General features: G+C 40.4%; 1 protein-coding gene across 2 annotated transcripts in view; it reads left to right on the plus strand.

Moving 5' to 3' along the window:
* The window catches only part of OSBPL10 (oxysterol binding protein like 10), a 176246-nt gene that overhangs the window by 98722 nt on the left and 59655 nt on the right, over positions 1-17869 (plus strand). For both annotated transcript variants that reach the window (XM_075921975.2, XM_075921976.2), the window contains exons 5-6: positions 7448-7658; positions 17255-17406. In XM_075921975.2, coding sequence (XP_075778090.1) covers positions 7448-7658; positions 17255-17406 — 363 coding nt within the window. The remainder of the gene's footprint in view (positions 1-7447; positions 7659-17254; positions 17407-17869) is intronic.

The following is a 17869-nucleotide window of genomic DNA, read 5'->3' on the forward strand; positions in this document are numbered from 1 at the left end:
TGTCAGAGCAAGTAAAAGGGAAGAATCCAGTGTTTGTGCTGTCACTTTCTGTGGTTCTGCAAATTAGCTCCCAAGGGAAAATATAAGTTGCCTTTTAAAAGCATTATTGGTAACCAATGCTTTGTGAGGCCTTATTACCTGTTCTATAACTGTTTCAATTTTACTATTCATCACTTGCCTTTTTAAAATAATTGAAGTCACAAAGGCTGCTACTTTGAGTTGGTGTAATGGTGGTGAATAATAACGTGTTGTTCCTCTGTAATGAAAATAACTCAATAGCTAAGAAAAGGCAATTGATGTGAAAGTCATTCTCTTTATGGTTTGGTCTTTCTAAAATGTTTTCAAATTATTGTTTAATCTCGTTGGCTCTTTTTATTGTTTTAATATTTTTTTCATCCACGTAGTGATGTTCATAAATTCTACAGGGAGTGTTCAGCCTGCTTGCAGCGTTGGGGATAGAACTCAGACCTGCCAGTCACATATACCCCCTCCTGCTTTAAATTTATCAGTCTTGTTGCAGACAAGGTGAACAGACTCCTCGACTGCAGGGCTTTAGGAGAAATTAGTCAGGTGACATCCTGGTTTTCCCTGGTGTTCCTTCATAACGCACTTCAAAGCTGATGTGCAGAATGCCATTTTATGTGATGATGATGTTGAATGCTGTAATGCCTCAGGCAATCAAGAAATGACCTCTGTGCATAGCTATTTTAGTTTCACTTATATGCTAAGTTATAATTTTGCCTGCTTTTCTGCATGCTGCTGATAAAACCTCATTGTAAGATCTACTGAGGTTACTGTACAGAAGAAAAGGAAAATGTTATGTGCTTATCTGAAAATTTCCTTTATGTAAGCAGAAAGGCCCACAGAGCTGAGTGACCTTGGAAAGGATTAAGGGATCGCTGTTCAGAAGCCAAGTGAATAACACATTTCTCATACTTTGCAATAGAAGATATTGGTAATTTTAAGTGACGAATGCTTTACTCGTTTTCATCATAGTTGTGTGGTTATTTCAGTTTGGCTGGCTTTGCAGTGGTATATCTATGTGCCAGTGACTGACAGGGCTGAGTTCTGCATCTGCTAAGTGTGGAAGCAGGCTAAGGCCAAGTATGTGACATACCTTTCTTTATATAGAAAGATCTGTATCTGTCAGGTACACAGGTATACCTTTCCTTTTCTCAAGACTTAGTTGCCAAGATCTGTCAGAGTTTAAGGCAAGAAGGCTACAGCACATATTCAATTTTTCTGTATATTACTGGCCTCCAACACCACCCAGTACCCTCAAGCTAAATGCAACAATCGAATTTAAGCCATAAGTGATGTATCAAAACAAATAAGCAGAAAAAAACCCTTCTGGGTGGGAATTATTAACCTGAGTGAATTCATAACCGGTGGGTCAGATGAATTTCTGATGTCAATAGAGTTATACTAGCTATGTATTTTTTTTCTGTGCATGGTGGTTTTTTACTTTTTAAAACATCGAGCTTTTATCTCTGTTGGCCAGATTCAGATCAAGAGCACATAATGAGACGCTTCGCTTCCCAAGATGGAGTTAGAGTTACAGGGATTGTATTTACTTTACTTTGTATGGACAGTTTCCCCTTCACATGCTGCATGCTTCTGTGAGTTTTCTTACAGCATCTTGGATTCTTACAAAATACTGTTGCTATGATACATGCTTGTTTACCTGAAATGTGAACAGAATCCTCTGAGTATAACATGGTGGTTGTGTTGGACTCGCTAGCCCAGGATTCAAAAGTCCTCAAGTTATTTCCAAAGCTCGGTCTCTCGCATGTGTTCTATCCCTCATTCTCTCTTTCTATAAAACTTAAAAAACAACAAATAGTCTGGCAGCACTTTAAAGACTAACAAAATATGTCGATGGTATCATGAGCTTTTGTGGGCACAGCCCACTTCTTCAGGTGACCGGAGTGTTGGATGTCCCACTCCGGTCATCTGAAGAAGTGAGCTGTGCCCAGGAAAGCTCATGATACCATCGATATATTTTGTTAGTCTTTAAAGTGCTGCCAGACTATTTGTTGTTTTTTAAGTTTTTCCTGTTACAGACTAACTCCGCTACCCCCTGAAGCTTTTGATAAAGTTAGTAAAGGACTAGAAAAAACTTGGTAAAGGATTTGTGGAAGATGCTGTAGTGTCCAGATCTAATCTAAATGCTTCACTTAAAAATAACAAAGTTAGAAAGGGAGTAGTTGATTCCTATAAAGATATGACTTTTACAGAAAAAACAATTGTGTTGAGAATGAATTGGGCAAGACTCAAGTAGAGCTAGCTTGGCACTCTCCTTGGTACCTAGAGCTTTGGGATGGGACTGATTAGGCAATGAAGTAAACCACGACCCTTTTTTACATTACCATTTTAATTATTAAAGCTTTCTTGACTGTTATTTTTGTAGCTTTGGCCTCTCCATATGGTTATACAGGTTGAACCTCTCTAGTCTGGCACAACTTGGGACCTGATGAGTGCTGAACCAGAGAACCAGAGAATTTGCCAAACCATGGGAGGTCACTGTTGTAGTGAGTGGGTCTCTTTATTTTTATTTCACTGAGGCTATACTGATGTATGGCTGTACTGATTAGTGATGTTAAATAGCGTTTTATTAGCTAATCGAGTAGTTGATGGAATTTCCATTGACTAGTTGATGGCGGGTGGGAAGCACTCGCTACTCCTGCTGAGTCTCTGCAGTTTAAATGTTGTAGGAGCCAGGTGTGCAGGCAGTCTAGTTCCTACTACATTTAAACTATAGAGCCACGGTGGGCTTAGCTCCCAAGGCTCACGTGAGTGGGGACTTAGCAGTCTCAGCTTGTGCCAGCTCCGGGACTGCTGCGCCTCTGCTTTTTAAATGTAGTAAGAGCTTCCTGGCTCTTATCCAGGCAGCTCTTACTGCATTTAAACCACAGAGGCACAGTGGGGGACCCTGCATGCCCGTCTCCTACTACATTTAAGCTACAGAGCCACCGCTGGGGTAGCAAGTTCCCTTATTGACTAATAAAATAGTCTATGGAAATTCTATCTATTACTCGATTAGCTAATTTAATGCTGTAATTTGCAACGGGGCAGTATGATCAAATGAAGTTTAAATTTTTGTATTATAATTTCACTTAGATTTCTTAAATATTGAGTCTAAGCCTACAATTATCTTATTAATTTAACTGTGTTCACGTGAGATGTATTTAAGGCATTAATGCCTTTTCATTGATGGTTTGCACAATGAAGTAATATATTAATTACATTATTCTTAGATATGTCACTTGTTTAATACAATAACTTATCTGAAAAGTGCTGAATAAAAGCACTTGAATCCTTTGAGGGTTTCAGAGCATGTCTCTAGGAAGGTGGCATTTTAGCAAGAAAATGTACATTTTTATCATTTGTTTTTTCTAGGAGTCTAGCTGCCTTATTGTAACCAGTTACAAGCTCAGTGTTTGGTACTGCTCGTATTAGGATAGTATATTGAGGCCCAATCAAGATTACTACTTATCTGTAGTAGGGTAGAGCCTAGTGACCCACTGTGTTAGATCCTGTATGAACACAGAGCAGAACAGCAACTGCTCTGAAAAGTTTGTAATCTGATACATTTGAAATTAGTTATATAAAAAGTATATCTTGTATCTAGTGCAAGTGTATGACTTTATGACATCATGGTTAAATCTGATCAATAAACTGAATTATAGAAGCAGTACTAGTGATATGGTGTATTGTACTGTAACTGTTATCAGCATTACTAGGTCTCTAAACTCCTGCCAGATGTTAATCTAGCTGGAGTGGGTACGTTTTGATTTGTTTATTTCTCTGATTTTAAAGTTTATTCCGTTATACTCTGTGTACACGTACTAAATAGTCTTACACGGATTATTAAATAGCATTTTACTTTTAAGGGGTTTCAATGACGGATTTAGTAAGATACATTTTTAAAAAACAGGAAAGGGCAAAATAGTATTTACTGCATGTGGAATATTGTGCATGTTTTATTTTAAAATGCAATCTGAAATTTCTTATATGATCTGAGAAATAGATGTTCTTTGTAGTCCTGGAATTTTCAACATTAGGATCTGACATAGCTCCCCAGGTGTGTCTACCTGTATATCTTTATACAGAGGTAGTAGACAGAGGAAGTAACTAGAGATGGGTACAAATTATTGTAGAGGGAGTTGGAGGGTGACTAGAGTTATAGATATGTGATTTGTACTTTCAGCTTGGCAGATGAGTTCTAGTGGAAGAGAACTGGAGACTGGTATATCCTGTAACTCCCACAGAGTCCCAGTGGGAGGTACCAGGCATGCTGGAGATGTTACTCTTCTGATTAGCTGTCAACACTGCTGGGGTTGAAATGTCTGTTTTGGCCAACTAAAGGGAGTTTATATTCTAGCTCTAGGTATGTTCAGTTCTCAAGTGAAATTGGTATCTCTTGTTTACCCAATTATATAGCAGTGTTTTAGTGGATAATGTTTCCATTCATTTTGTTAATATTTTTAAAAATTGGTGTGACTAAATCCTTTGGTACGTTTTGTCATTCAGGGTGTGTCTAGACTACATGCCTCCTTCGACGGAGGCATGTAGATTAGCCAGATCGGAAGAGGGAAATGAAGCCGCGATTAAAATAATCGCGGCTTCATTTAAATTTAAATGGCTGCCCCGATCTGCCGATCAGCTGTTTGTCGGCAGATCGGGGGAGTCTGGACGCGATGCCCCAACAAAGAAGCCTTTCTTCATCGACACAGGTAAACCTGGTTTCACGAGGCTTACCTGTGTCGATGAAGAAAGGCTTCTTTGTCGGGGCATCGCGTCCAGACTCCCCCGATCTGCCGACAAACAGCTGATCGGCAGATCGGGGCAGCCATTTAAAATTTAAATGAAGCCGCGATTATTTTAATCGCAGCTTCATTTCCCTCTTCCGATCTGGCTAATCTACATGCCTCCGTCGAAGGAGGCATGTAGTCTAGACACACCCTCAGTGAGAGTTTACTCGAACCACAAATAAGTATACCCTACAATGAGTGTGTTTAGTTGAACTTGTCTGCTTTCTGAAATATGTTACATCGAAGAAAGAGGCACAAGAACAAGTCTTAGTCAAATTTTGCCTTGCAGAAGTAAGAAAAGATTGTGTAGGTGGTAGCCTAACAAATTAACAAAGACATCTTTCTGCAGCCATTTGTAAGTGATATACCTATTGATGGCACCAGCAAAATGACATGGTCTTCACACCATCCCTCTGTGTTGAGGAATAAAGTCTGGCTCTCTCTTGATAACATGGTAGGATCTGAGAGCTTCACAATGAAAAACATCTTGAGCCAAATTCAGCCCAGGGATAAGTGGGCTCAGCTTTCATTTATTTCCAAGGCATTTACACCTGTGTACACCAATGCTCCATTTGGTCTTTCATTTTTGGAAAGGCAGGTGATAGAAACGTGACCTATTGTAGTTATGTGCTATGCCCCCTACCACTTAGAGAAGGGGTAGGAAAACTTTTTTGGGTCAGAGGCCACTGATCCACAGAAAAATCAGTCGGGGGCCACTCTCTCAAGTGAGAAGCAAAAAACCAAACCAAAAAAACCCCACAGCCCTCACTGATCTGGCTCCCAAGTGAGAAGGAGGAAAAAAAACCCTCACAGAAGTGGCCTCCAACTGGGAAGTAGGGAAAAAGACACCTCAGTCCCCTCAAGCTCCAGTATCATGGTGGGGGGAACGTAGGAGGGGAGGTGCTGAGTCTCAGGGCTTAAGATCAGGGCTGGATTAGCTTTTCTGGCAAGCCAGAGCTAGTGGATTTTGTGGCGCCCCTGTAGGTTCTGGGATGGAGCCAAAATGAGGGGTTCAGAGTGTGAGAGTGGGCTGGGGGTGAGGGTGTGGGGTTTGCATGAGTGATAGGGTGCAGGAGCAGGCTTGGGGTGACTGTGTGGGATCTGGGCAGAAGGGGAGGGTGCAGGAGCACTCTTGTGGTTAGGGGTATGGGGCCTAGAAGGGAAGAAGGGTGCAGCAGCAGACTGGGGTAGAGGTGCGAGGGTCTGGGAAGAAGGTTGACAGGAGGAAAGTGAGCACGGGGGAGTGAGGTCTGGGCGGGAGGGAGGATGGGTGCAGGAATAGGGGTGTGTGCGCAAATTCTGGGCTGTAGGGAGGGTGCAGGGTCTGGGTGGGGAAGTGCAGAAGGGGGCAGGAGATTGGGGTGCCATCCGGGGGGCACAGGTGGCTCCGAAGCGCTCCCTACAGGCACCATCCCTCCGTCACGCTCATTGACTGCGATTCCGATCCAATGGGAGTAACGGGAGGGAGGTGATGACTGCAGGGAGAGCTTTCTTGCAGCGTGCAAAGCTGAACAGAGCTGCTTCTTCTCCAGCGCCAGGCAGAGCTTGTAGGCCCAAACCAGCCCACAGTTTGCTTTGGTAAGCTCAGGGATCTCCTTTCCCTCCAGCTGTGCAAGCAGGCCAGCTCTGGTGCTCCAGATATAGTGTCCCTGTATGGCTGGAGCTGGAGCACTAGCGCCAGCTTGTGCTGCTGCAGGGAAGGTAGAGAGAGTCTCTAATCTTGTGGGCCAGATTAAGGCAAGCCATGGGCCAGATCCTGCCCGTAGGTCGTAAGTTCCCTACCACTGACTTAGAGGCTCAAATGCATTAAGGATTTTCCCTCTCTCAGCCATAAGAAGGAGTTCTGAAAGTTGCTTTATCCTTTTTCGATAATACATGTAGTAGTACTGTAGCTCACACCATTTTCTCATCTACTGACTTTTATATGTGTGTCCTACATACCTTTTCATTTTCTTCTAGATGCTCCATATTTAGAAATAGTTGATCTGTATCTCTATAAAATGTGGGGTTTCAGATATTACAATGATGGGTGCCTCATGAATGCATCATAATATGGTATCTGGTCCAAACCACTTTCGGTGTTGAAAAACCAAATTTTCACTGATTTGGGTTTTTTTTTTTTTTTTTTTTTTTTGTTCATGGCTGAGCATTTTATGAATGGAAGAAGAGAAGACAGGAGGTGGTTCTTAGGTTTGACTGGGTTTTCAGATTATATCCAAGGAAAAGGAATCCAAAGCTTGAATGAATAGAGGACTAGTAGATAGCACTGGATCATTTTTATATAGTTGCTTCTGAAAATATAAACCATGATTCATATCTGAAATCTAGGATGCCAACAATTTTTTTAGTGAAATTTTGCCCTAACATACTGAAGTAGGTTTTTTTGAGTGACATTATCATCTAATCATACAAATGCTTAATTTTTTAAATTATAAATCTAAAATTCTCATTCTTTCTGTGAGACTAAGTTCTTCTCACAGATATTTGTATGAATGTCTGGAATTCTATTGACTAACACTTAAATACAGATATGTCAAATTGTGCAGGTGTCAATATCATTTTCTATCTGTGATGAAGGCTTTTCTTGTGACCACGTGGCTTTTTTTTTTTTTTTTTTTTTTAAACCCTTATAGATCATGAGCCAAGTGGAGGGACAACAGAAAAATCTCGTGCAAGCCATTGAATCCCTTCCAGGCTCTGGGCCTCTTTCTGCCTTGGATCAGGACTTGCTGCTTTTAAAAGCTACCTCTGCTGCCACCCTGAGCTGCCTTGGAGAATGCCTGAATTTATTACAGCAGAGTATGCATCAGGCGGGCCAACACAATAATAGGACACTATCTTCAGGTGAGCACAAGGTGTCATTTTCTTAGTCTCTGTTGTCATATTTAGTTATGATCCTCAGACAGGCAGGATGGATTTTTTTCCTTGGAGCAAGGAATCAGGATCAATACTAAATAGCTTCTTTGGAGCAAGGAACCAACATTTCTTTCTGTTCCAAAATATTGTAGAACCCATTAAAATCAGAAGAAAGGAGCAAAAGAGTTGCTGCTAAGTATCTTCTGCATACACCGTTTTTTGGGGAGAGCTATTACCATCTACTTGTTCATAAGCCAAATTTTTTTTTAGTTACAAAAAATCATACTGTAGAGATCAGGGGTCAGCTTATGAATGAGTCATTGTGTGTGACATTTTTTTCCACTGAGGGGAGGGGTCGGCAAACTTCATTTTCCAGCCCAACAGGGTAAACCGCTGGCGCACCGGGATGTTTTATGTATGTGGAGTCAACAGGAGGGGCGGGAAGCAGCAGCCAGCACGTCCCTTGGCCCACACTGCTTCCTTAGCTTCCATTGGCTGGGAACAGTGAACAGTGCTGCTCTCATTGACCCAGAATGGCAAATGGCAGCAATTGGGAGCTGGCAGACTCCTTGCCTGCACATGCTCCAAGTACACAAACGTCCTGGTGTGGCAGTGGTTTGCCCTGCTGGACTAGGAACTGACCATACTGTGGACTCTGCTGTATTCTAAAAGTTGGAGTCAGAAGAAACACACAAAAGTTTTAGTAGATTTATATTAATGCAATCTAACAAAAAACCTGCTGTAATAACTGAAAAAATATGTATTCACATGCCTTCAAATTACAATCCATGTTTTAATGTCTCATATCACTTTAGTGCACTTATTTAAAGTCTTAAAACCCTTCAAACTCTGAATCAGTCTTCAATTCCCCAAACAGTTCATTGAACTTAGTTTCAGACATAGCTGCTCCTGCATTGTCATTTTAGACGTCAGCCATGTTTTCCTCAGACTCCTGCCTTTTGTCAGCTTCGTCCAGGTAGACCACATTTTGCATAGCCTGTCTTTAAAGGGGTTTGTTCAGGCAGACATCAAGCGGTTGTAGAACACAAGTTAAGCCTCCAGGTATTACTGCAAAAATAGTTTTAATTTTCTGGCCTCATGTTTTACCTCATCCATCCAGTGTGCCCTGAACATGTCCTGAACAAGCAAAGAAGGTTTCTTGAGAAGTGCTCCTGGTCTCTTATTGCACACGTTTTCCAGCCATTCAATAGTCCCAATTTCACCCATCCTTCCCTTTTCATGTGAACGCATAATGACACCCCCACGAAATGTCGTGGTTTTAGGCTAGGTTTTTCTTTTGAAAATAACAACAGGGTGGAGCTTTGAGCCATTGACCAAACATGATAAAACCACTGTAAAATTGATTTTTTTATGGCCAGTGGTTTCAATTAAAACTGTTTTTTCCCATCGACACCAGTGACCTTTCTGTTGCTCAGGAGATCAAATGTCATTGGTATTTCATCCATATTTCCTATTTGTGACTTCTGAAATGCATATTCCTTTCGATGTTTTATAATAAATCTTTGGAAGGATTCAACTTTTTCTTCAAGGTCTCTTGGCAGCTTTTGCGCTATCTTTGTTCGCTGCCAAAGACAGAGACCATGACGGTTCATGAAGCAAGTACACCAGCCCGTTGATGCAACAAACACTGATGGCTTTTCTCACATGTATTTTTTCTTTTGACATTTGCAAAGCACACAAACGAGTTCTAGTGACAAGGCACCCATTTTGTCGATCTTCAACAACCCAATAATTGAGATCTTTCTCACCCTAGGAAATGAAACTCAGAAAAATGTTGGACATTTTTTCTTGCTTCTCGGCATGTCTTTTAGTGTTGCTTTATTTTTTCACAATTATCTTATTTGCTTCTCATGAATGCAGAATTCCCAAGCTGAAGCACAATTAATGTTTGCTTCAGCATATTTAACAACTTGAAATTTAAACGTTGCATCATAAGCAGACTATTTTCTGTTTAATTCACAGTTGTTGATTTTAAATTCTAGGATGAAAACCTTAGGAAACAATTTATAGATTTTTGTAGAACTTTTTAGAGGAATGTCACCTGCTTTTATCACTGTCAAGTTATAATTGTTTGTTTGTTTCGAAGAAGCCCTGCAGATTAGCATGTCTGGGGTGATATCAGGCTATTTAAATGTTGTTACAGATTTCGATTCTGCACATTATATTTTCAGATTGCCTAGAGACTTAGGAGGTCCTGTGGTCAACATGCAGGAAGAGCTCAAATTACTCAATAGTAGACTGACACCAGTACCACACTACTATCATTCATTGTATTTTTTTATTGTCTTGTACAGTCTAGCACGTTGTGAAATAGAAGGGTCAAATTTCATGTGGATACAATTTCAATAAAAATAAAATCTTAGCACTTTTTTTTCTAAAGAAGCAAGTTCTGAACTGTGTCTACAACAGGGGTCAGCAAAATTTAGCTCCCAGCCTGTTGGGGTAAGCTGTTGGCATGCTGGGAGATTTGTTTGCTTGCAGAGTCTGAGGGATATACTGGCTGCAGGCATGAAGCCTCTCAGCTCCCATTGGCGGGGAACAGCAAACAGCAGCCAATGGGAACTGAGAGGCTCCATACCTGCAACCAGCACGTCCCTCCACCCATTCTGCTTTCCATGGCTCCCATTGACTACTTTTCCTGGCCAATGGGAGCTGTGGGAAGCAGAGTGGGGCTAAGGAATATGCTGACTGCAGACATGGAGCCTCTCAGCTCCCATTGGCTAGGAACAGCGAACAGCAGCCAATGGGAGCTTAAAGGCTCCATGCTAGCAGCCAGCACGTCCCTCAGCCTGTGCTGATGCTGACCCTAATCTTACCCCCACCTTCCCTTTAGTTATCCTCTTGCTCCTTCCCTTCCCTTTCGCCATTTTGACACCTGCACCTACCAGGCGGGGCAGCATGGTGCGTGGCTGCCCTGTGTGCCAGTGCTTGGAGTCAGGGCTGAGATGCTATTTTTAGGTTCCAGTCCTGTGTCACCCTGATAAATCCATCTTACTCTGCATAAAAGTTTTATACGAAGCAAGCTCATAAGTTGTTTACCATCTTTATCAATGGAAGAGAGAGATGCACCGCTGTCCTCCCAGGTAACAATTATTTACACTGGGTTTAATGATAAAGTGGTTTTATTAAATATAAAATGTAGGATTTGAGTGTTTGCAAGTGTTAACAGATCAAAAGAAGTTATTAAGCAAAATTAAAACAAACATGGCAGCTCAGCTTACTACTCTTAAGAAGCTTGTAACATGCAATTTCTTTCACTGACAGTAGTTTTAATTCTTTTTTCTCAGTTAGGCAGTCTCCTAGCTTGATCTCAGCCCTTCCCCCCCATGTTCAATTTTAGATGTTTCTGGTGGTCACCTGATTGGTAAGCAAGGGGTTGGTGTTTGGCAAACCATTGTTTGGTTCTCTGCCTATAAATAGGCAGATTTTGCCTAAGGAGGGAATCCTTTTGTTCAGTTTCAGTCCTTTACCAACCTCATGGAAAAGTACCACATCCAAAATGAGTTCCAACAGTAGGTGAGATGGCCACATGGCAGGATCAAACATAGTGCAGGCATACAGGAAAAGCAAGAATATTCATAGATCATTGTACCGGACCATTATGTTATATAATGGCCTCCTTTAGCCCATCTAGATATATAAGCAGGTTTACACTTCATTCTTCTAACTATATAGGAATGATACATGCACACCAATAGAATACACACAATCGGGGGATTATAGATTATCCAATGACAGGTTAAATGGCACATTTTGCAAAAAGCATATTCAAGTTAGAACTATTCATATTCAAAAACATATTTCTATACAGAATACGGAGGTGCAATATCATGGTGGGCTACTGAACAAAACCGATGCCAGGTTATGCAACACAATTGCCTGAAGGAACCTGTGGCTAAAAGCCATGATTACTGATTTCTCCTCTTGATTTAATTTTATGCAGGCCTCCTTTGATAGGCTTGTCATTTCTGGGGGAGACATTGGAGTAAGCTGTTCAGGATTCATCAGAGCTGAATAAATGCATACCTAATTCCTCTAAGTAATCCTCTAGCCAGTTCAAATTCAGAGATTTTAATTTTATATTGTTCAGACAGGTTTTGGTTACTGCAGGAGACTGACAGGTTGTCCTCTCCTAAAATTAGGAGGTAAAAATAATTATTCCTGCTAGCTTAACCACCATTACTATCCTGTAGGACAGGGGTGGGGAATCTTTTTCTGGGTTGGGGGCTGTGGACCCACAGAAAAATCAGTAGGGGGTGCACACAAATAAGAAGCAAAAAAAAAAAAAAAAAAGACAAACTCTTACTGACGTGGCTCCTAAAGAGAAAGACACTCTCCACATTCCCCTTGTGCACCAGAACCTAGTGGGTGGGTCCTGGCTAGTAGATTTTGTGTGCTCCAGTACCGTAGCCTTGGAGGCCTGACCCAGGCAAGCCAGGGGCCACCTTCGGCCCCTGAGCCTGAGGTTCCCCTCCCCTGCTGTAGGAGGATGGCTGAAACAGTTCTTTCATCATCTCTGGAAACAAATGGGCACGGGAAATAATTTAGAAAGACGACCTTAGAGAATTTTTAGAATTTCTTCTATACCGACTTCATTTGTATTATGTTGGAGAAAATACATCAATCTTCAAAGCAATTAATGGATCAAGCCCCAGCTAGGTGAAAGGTTGAATTTTTTGGCTTTTTAATTGCTGAGACACTTTTGCTTCTCTGGGACAAGATCACGAAATCTGTGACAAAAGGCATGAGAGCTGAAGACAAAGCAGTCTCAGTCAAGGGATCTGGCATGACCGAGACCAAGTAGCTGAACTGCAAAAATAAAAGATTTTTATTCCATTTTATCCATGATCAGTATATACTGTATTGTACAGCACTAAGAGCTCATGGACCAGAAGGGCTGTACTAGTGGAAGAGTCGACCAAGTTCACAGTCCATTTTGATCAGTTTCATGTCAAGAGGGCTTTTAAAATTAGCTCCATGTTTTCAGCTGTTTACACCTGACATTTCACAGTGGTGTAACTTTGGAGGTCCCAATCCAAAAGGTATTCTAAGTCCATCTGATTTTCCCCTCCCATCTCTTCCCCAGAGTTATCATGCAAGGAAAGGACAAGTTCTGTCCCTCCTCAGCCCAACCGGGACTTGTAGTTAGGAGCTAGCAGCTCTCAGCTTCTCCCAGCAGCAAGAGGGAAGTCGTATTTCATGGGAAAGGTGTTATTTCATGGTTTGTAATGCGTTTTTCATGGCTGTGGAATTGGTAGGGTCCTAATCATTAGTCATCAGTAACACGTCTGACTGCTAGGAGCGCAGATGATGGGATATTTTATTTGGGAGGTGTGGCAAGTAAAGAGGAGATGTGGTGTTGTATCCTCCAATTTTAAACAGAATTGTTAAAGTATCTGAAATAAATGTTGAAGAGTTCACTTTGAAATGATCTGATTTTATTATGGTTTCTAATGAGCTCTGAATATTCTTAAGCACCTCGCTTTGCTTGCTTTGTGGAAGCAGGATGTGATATTATTTAGGCAGAAGCTTCCATTTACCACTTGTAACATAGGGCTAGGGAAGAATCTCACTGCTCCAAAGTAAGATCTGGCAGATTAAAGAAGAATGCTTCTGGGGCTCTGAAGTGCATCACAAGAAAATTTCTAGTACAAGCCATAGATCTTTTTTTTTTTTTTTTTTTTTTTTTAAATTACAAAAACTTTTTATTTACTAATTTTTTTTTTAGCTTTCTAATCTATTATGACTAATCACTGCCGTTTTCTTTTGAGAGGTGTGCCAATGAGAGATTTCATTGCTGCTTTTTCTGGGATGCTGCATGTCCAGCTGCTCTGTTAAGTAGTCAGACTTCAAGCAGATGGAATACAGCCAATTGATTTTTTTCTTGTCTGAAGAAACAGATTCTTGTCTTGTCTGGGAAACAGATGTGCTTTGCCCTTTTGGTCCTTGGCTTCTGGCATCCTGATATTGCTGGTTGGATCAGAACTTTGTTCTATAGGGTTTCACAGCAATTTTGAAAATATTGATTAAGCTGACAAGGGCTGTTTTTCTCTGGTGGTCATGGTTGCTCTTCAGACAGATGGGGAGAAATACACTTGCATAGTTCCCATAGATTTTATTTTAGGAAAAGAATTTAAGACCTTGGAAAGAAGAAGGGGAGCAAATGGTGAGTTCTGTCCTGATACCAGGTGTCTTTATATTGAAGTAAAAAAGATGGAATTAAAAAATAAAGTAGTCTTTATGTATAACATATCCATGAAATATTTGTTTGCATAGACTAGTTCTGCAATTCTGATCCAAACTGCAGAAGGGCATTTTAATTTAAAAAAATCCCTCAGTACTTTGTAAATAAAGTGGTCATTAGCATTGTACATACTATGCAAATAGGAGAAGGAAAGTAGCTAGGCAAAGGGTTTGATTGGCCAATTTATTTTTTCTTTTGCCACATCCCACATTTAGGAAAGGATCCGACAGTTCTGTTATATTCTTTATTATTTTTTGTTATCTAACAATGAGCTGTTCATATGGCAGGGAGAAAGGGGGTAACACATATATACATTATTAGTCACTACCTCCTAACGAAAATAGATGTGCACACATGGCACATCAATTACACAAAATTAGTCTTGTGTGGCCTGTCAAAAAAATGTAACTATTTTGAGTTCCTTATAACTTTGTGTTTATTTTAGAACAAAATTTCAAGTCTTTTTCACAAAGACTTTGTTAAATCTTGGCTAAATTGCTCAGGTTCATAGTCTTTTTTTCTCTCTGAGAGCTGTACTATTACTAAGGGAGATGGTTAAAAGAAGAGACTTATTGCTCTAGCCAGATTTATTCCTTCAAGAGGACCTGACAACTTCTTAGTTGTGAACCTTTTTCATTCAGTTCTGTCTTTCAGATCTGAAGGCGTGCATCCTTTACAGAGCCCTGTTGATGTTGGGCAGGTCTCCTGGGCCCTTCAGTGGTGTTCTTTTAGTCTGTCAAAGCTCACTTTGGAGCAGTGGGATTGTCCCTTTCTTTGTCTCCACACCACTTAAAGTGTGAGCCGAAATAGGATCACAAACTGAACTCTGATCTGTAGTGGCATCTGATCCTTTACGAAGCTGCCAAATACCGCTCAGGACAGCTGCACAGAAAAAGGCTCTGCCTGCCTACTTTGTTTCATTTCTATAACTTAACTTTTTTTTTCATTATGTTAGGTTATTGGTCTGTTGCTCAATCCCCAACAGAACCAATGGACTGTTTTTTGTCTGGTCCCCATCTTACAAGGAGGTAAAACTCCCACCAAGTATAATTCGTAGTGAGATCATTGAGCTGCATAAGCCTGTGCCAAAGTGCAGTCCCTAGGGAAGGCCCAGTAATGTAGCAATAGCAATAAAGAGCATTATTCTTGCCCTGGACCAAGGAGGATATTATTTTATTGTGTGTATTTAGAATAAAACCCAAGGAGGCTTTTGACATTTACGTGTAAAGAGATTTGAAAACCAGTTCATGCTTAATTTGGCAGTTGAAACCTGGGTTAGTTTTTGGCTTTCTTCTGCAATAGATGACATCACAAATACATAATGTGAGCAAGGAGACATGTATGGCTTTGTGAGGTCACTGAAATGTTGCTGGGGAAATATGGAAACTTTATAGTCATACTTGGCAAGTAAGTGCAAGAGAAATTGCTTTTAAAATGTTTTGTATTGGTCTATACTGTACAATATACCTTTTGGAAACTTTTTAAAGTTTTAGGTATATATTCTAGTACTGAGTTGAACCTTAAATCAGATGCAACAGTTTTTCATTGCCAAAGTTTAAAAAAAAATAAAACCTCACATCCCCAAAACAAAAGAGAATAGCTCTTAGTTTTGAATATATTATATGTACTAAGAACAAGATGCATCATTAACATAACTTTCACTGTCATAGTGTAATAATTATAAGTGTGTGCAGTCAAGAGAAAAACAGAACTAAAGCCTTGCTCGGAATAAATCTTTGTGTAATTAGGTTAGAGCCTTTTTTGGGTCAGAACCCTTTTTGGGTCGTGGGCTGCTGACCCCAGCTCCAGACACATGAACACGCACACCCACCACGGAGAGGGGATTAACATCAAGGAGACCACGTTTGCTGAAAAATCAGGGGCCACATACAAGTGAGAAGCAAAACATCCCCCCCAAAACCCTCACTGATGTGGCCCCCTGACTGAGAAGGAGAAAGACACTCCCCACATTTCCCTCCCATGCCAGAGCATAAGGGGGCCCAGCCTAGTGGATTTTCTGTGCTCTAGCCCTGCGATGCGGCAGCCGGGGCGTGCCAGCATAGGCTTGTAGTGTTGGGGGGCCCCTGAGCCTCGTCCAGTCCTAGGGCCTGAGGTTCCTCACCCTTGTGTTAGAGTGTGGAGGAGATAACTGCTAGGTTGTTATAGAAGCTTCATATCCGCATCAAAATTTATTTCTGCATTTACACAGCTTTTTAAGATTTTTTTTTTTCAAAAAGATTCCTAGGAACCTGGAGTTCTCTACCTTCCAGGAAACTCTGTTATCCCTAAAGGTTGGATTGAATCAGAGAGTTGAAATAGCCCCAGCATGCAGGGATGTGCTGAGGGGGACTTATGGTCGAGACTCATCTTTTAGTTTGTCTTTCTAGTGTGAATGCATTCTAACCCAGGTCTTGATAGATGTGTGAAAATATTTTCCCGGCCAATGTAGAAAGATCTCTAACAGTACAGGGAGGGAAAAAATGATATATAGTGGGCTAAAAAAGTGGCCTCAGACAGGAGAAGTGGGGAAAAAAGTCATGGATCCAGCCTGAACTCATCTATGGGTGAATAATCAAGCATTCCCCTTATTGTGATACTGCTGATGTGGAAAGATAAAATGAGCTGAGAAACACTTATTTTTGCTAATGTTTCTAGTACGAAGGAAAAATCGACATGTATCAGAATCAGGAATATTTATTTCAGGGTCATTAGATTTTTAAATAATATTGGCATGGGCATCTATTGACAGTTTTTAATTTTTATTAGGAAAGTTGTACTAAATTGCACATTATTTTCATATATAATGTGTGACCTTAACTAAGCCATATTTGATAATTAGAGCATGAAGTATAATGTGGACCTTTATTATAATTGCGTAATTTTTGTGTCGTTGTGATGATTAGGCATAATGTAAGTTGCAGCATCACAATTATGGGGAAGAGTAGAAAACAAAATGAGCTTCATAAATATTTTCTGAAGGTAAAAATCAAAATCCCATGAATTTCCTGTTACTATATTAATTATGCCATATTGATTCCTGGTTTGAATAGCTTTTGTAATTTTATTGGTAAATGTTAGCCATCCACTTAAAAAATGAAATTTATTGCAAATAAATTGTTGCTAAATGCAGGATATAAGGATCTTTCTGTTACCATGGCAAAGGTGTTTAGCGTGCATGCATACATGTGAATGGGCAGGAAGGGCGTGGGGAGATGACTGTAACTACAAGTAGCAATTCATATACAGTATTAGGGCATTGAGATTAAAATCCTCTCTAGAACATGAGTCTTTGTGGCTTAACTCTGTTTTTCTGTTTCAGAAAACATCCTGGGATGGCATGGGCCAAAGTCACATTCCGCAGAACTGAAAAACGGTGCCCTCAGCTCTTTATCATCTGCTAGTGCCAATATAACATGGGCGATAGTACCAAGTGCATCTGAAGATGGGCAAACACTACAGCCAAATACTGAGGTAAACACTAGATGTGTATATATATTATTTTTTAATATAGGTTGGAAAGCCTCTACTGTGATTGTAGCATGCCAGTTCTTGCCAAATTGTGTTTAATAGATATTTTATTCAAATCAGACTGCTCCTTTTTTACTTTTTAAATCTTTTTTTAAAATGATTTTAATTAGTAAGTAAAGTTAAACAGCTAAGATGTATGGATGGAGTATGTTGAAAATGCAATATAAAATCCTAGACAGATATATTTATTATGGCACTTGCTGTGTGTGTTTACTGCATGTGTAGGATTACTTCAGATAATGTTAGGAATTGGTGAGCCTGGAGCTGTTTTAATTTCCAGTGGAAGAATTATAATGAGTTCATTATAGTGATCCTCTTCATGACATTATTTGAAGTAGTTGCTGTGTATGTGGTATAAACACTTCATGGAACTCCTTATTCACACTAACATTACACCTGACAACAG

The sequence above is a fragment of the Pelodiscus sinensis genome, chromosome 2, assembly GCF_052426305.1.
Source record: "Pelodiscus sinensis isolate ZL-2025 chromosome 2, ASM5242630v1, whole genome shotgun sequence".
Lineage (NCBI taxonomy): Eukaryota > Metazoa > Chordata > Testudines > Trionychidae > Pelodiscus > Pelodiscus sinensis.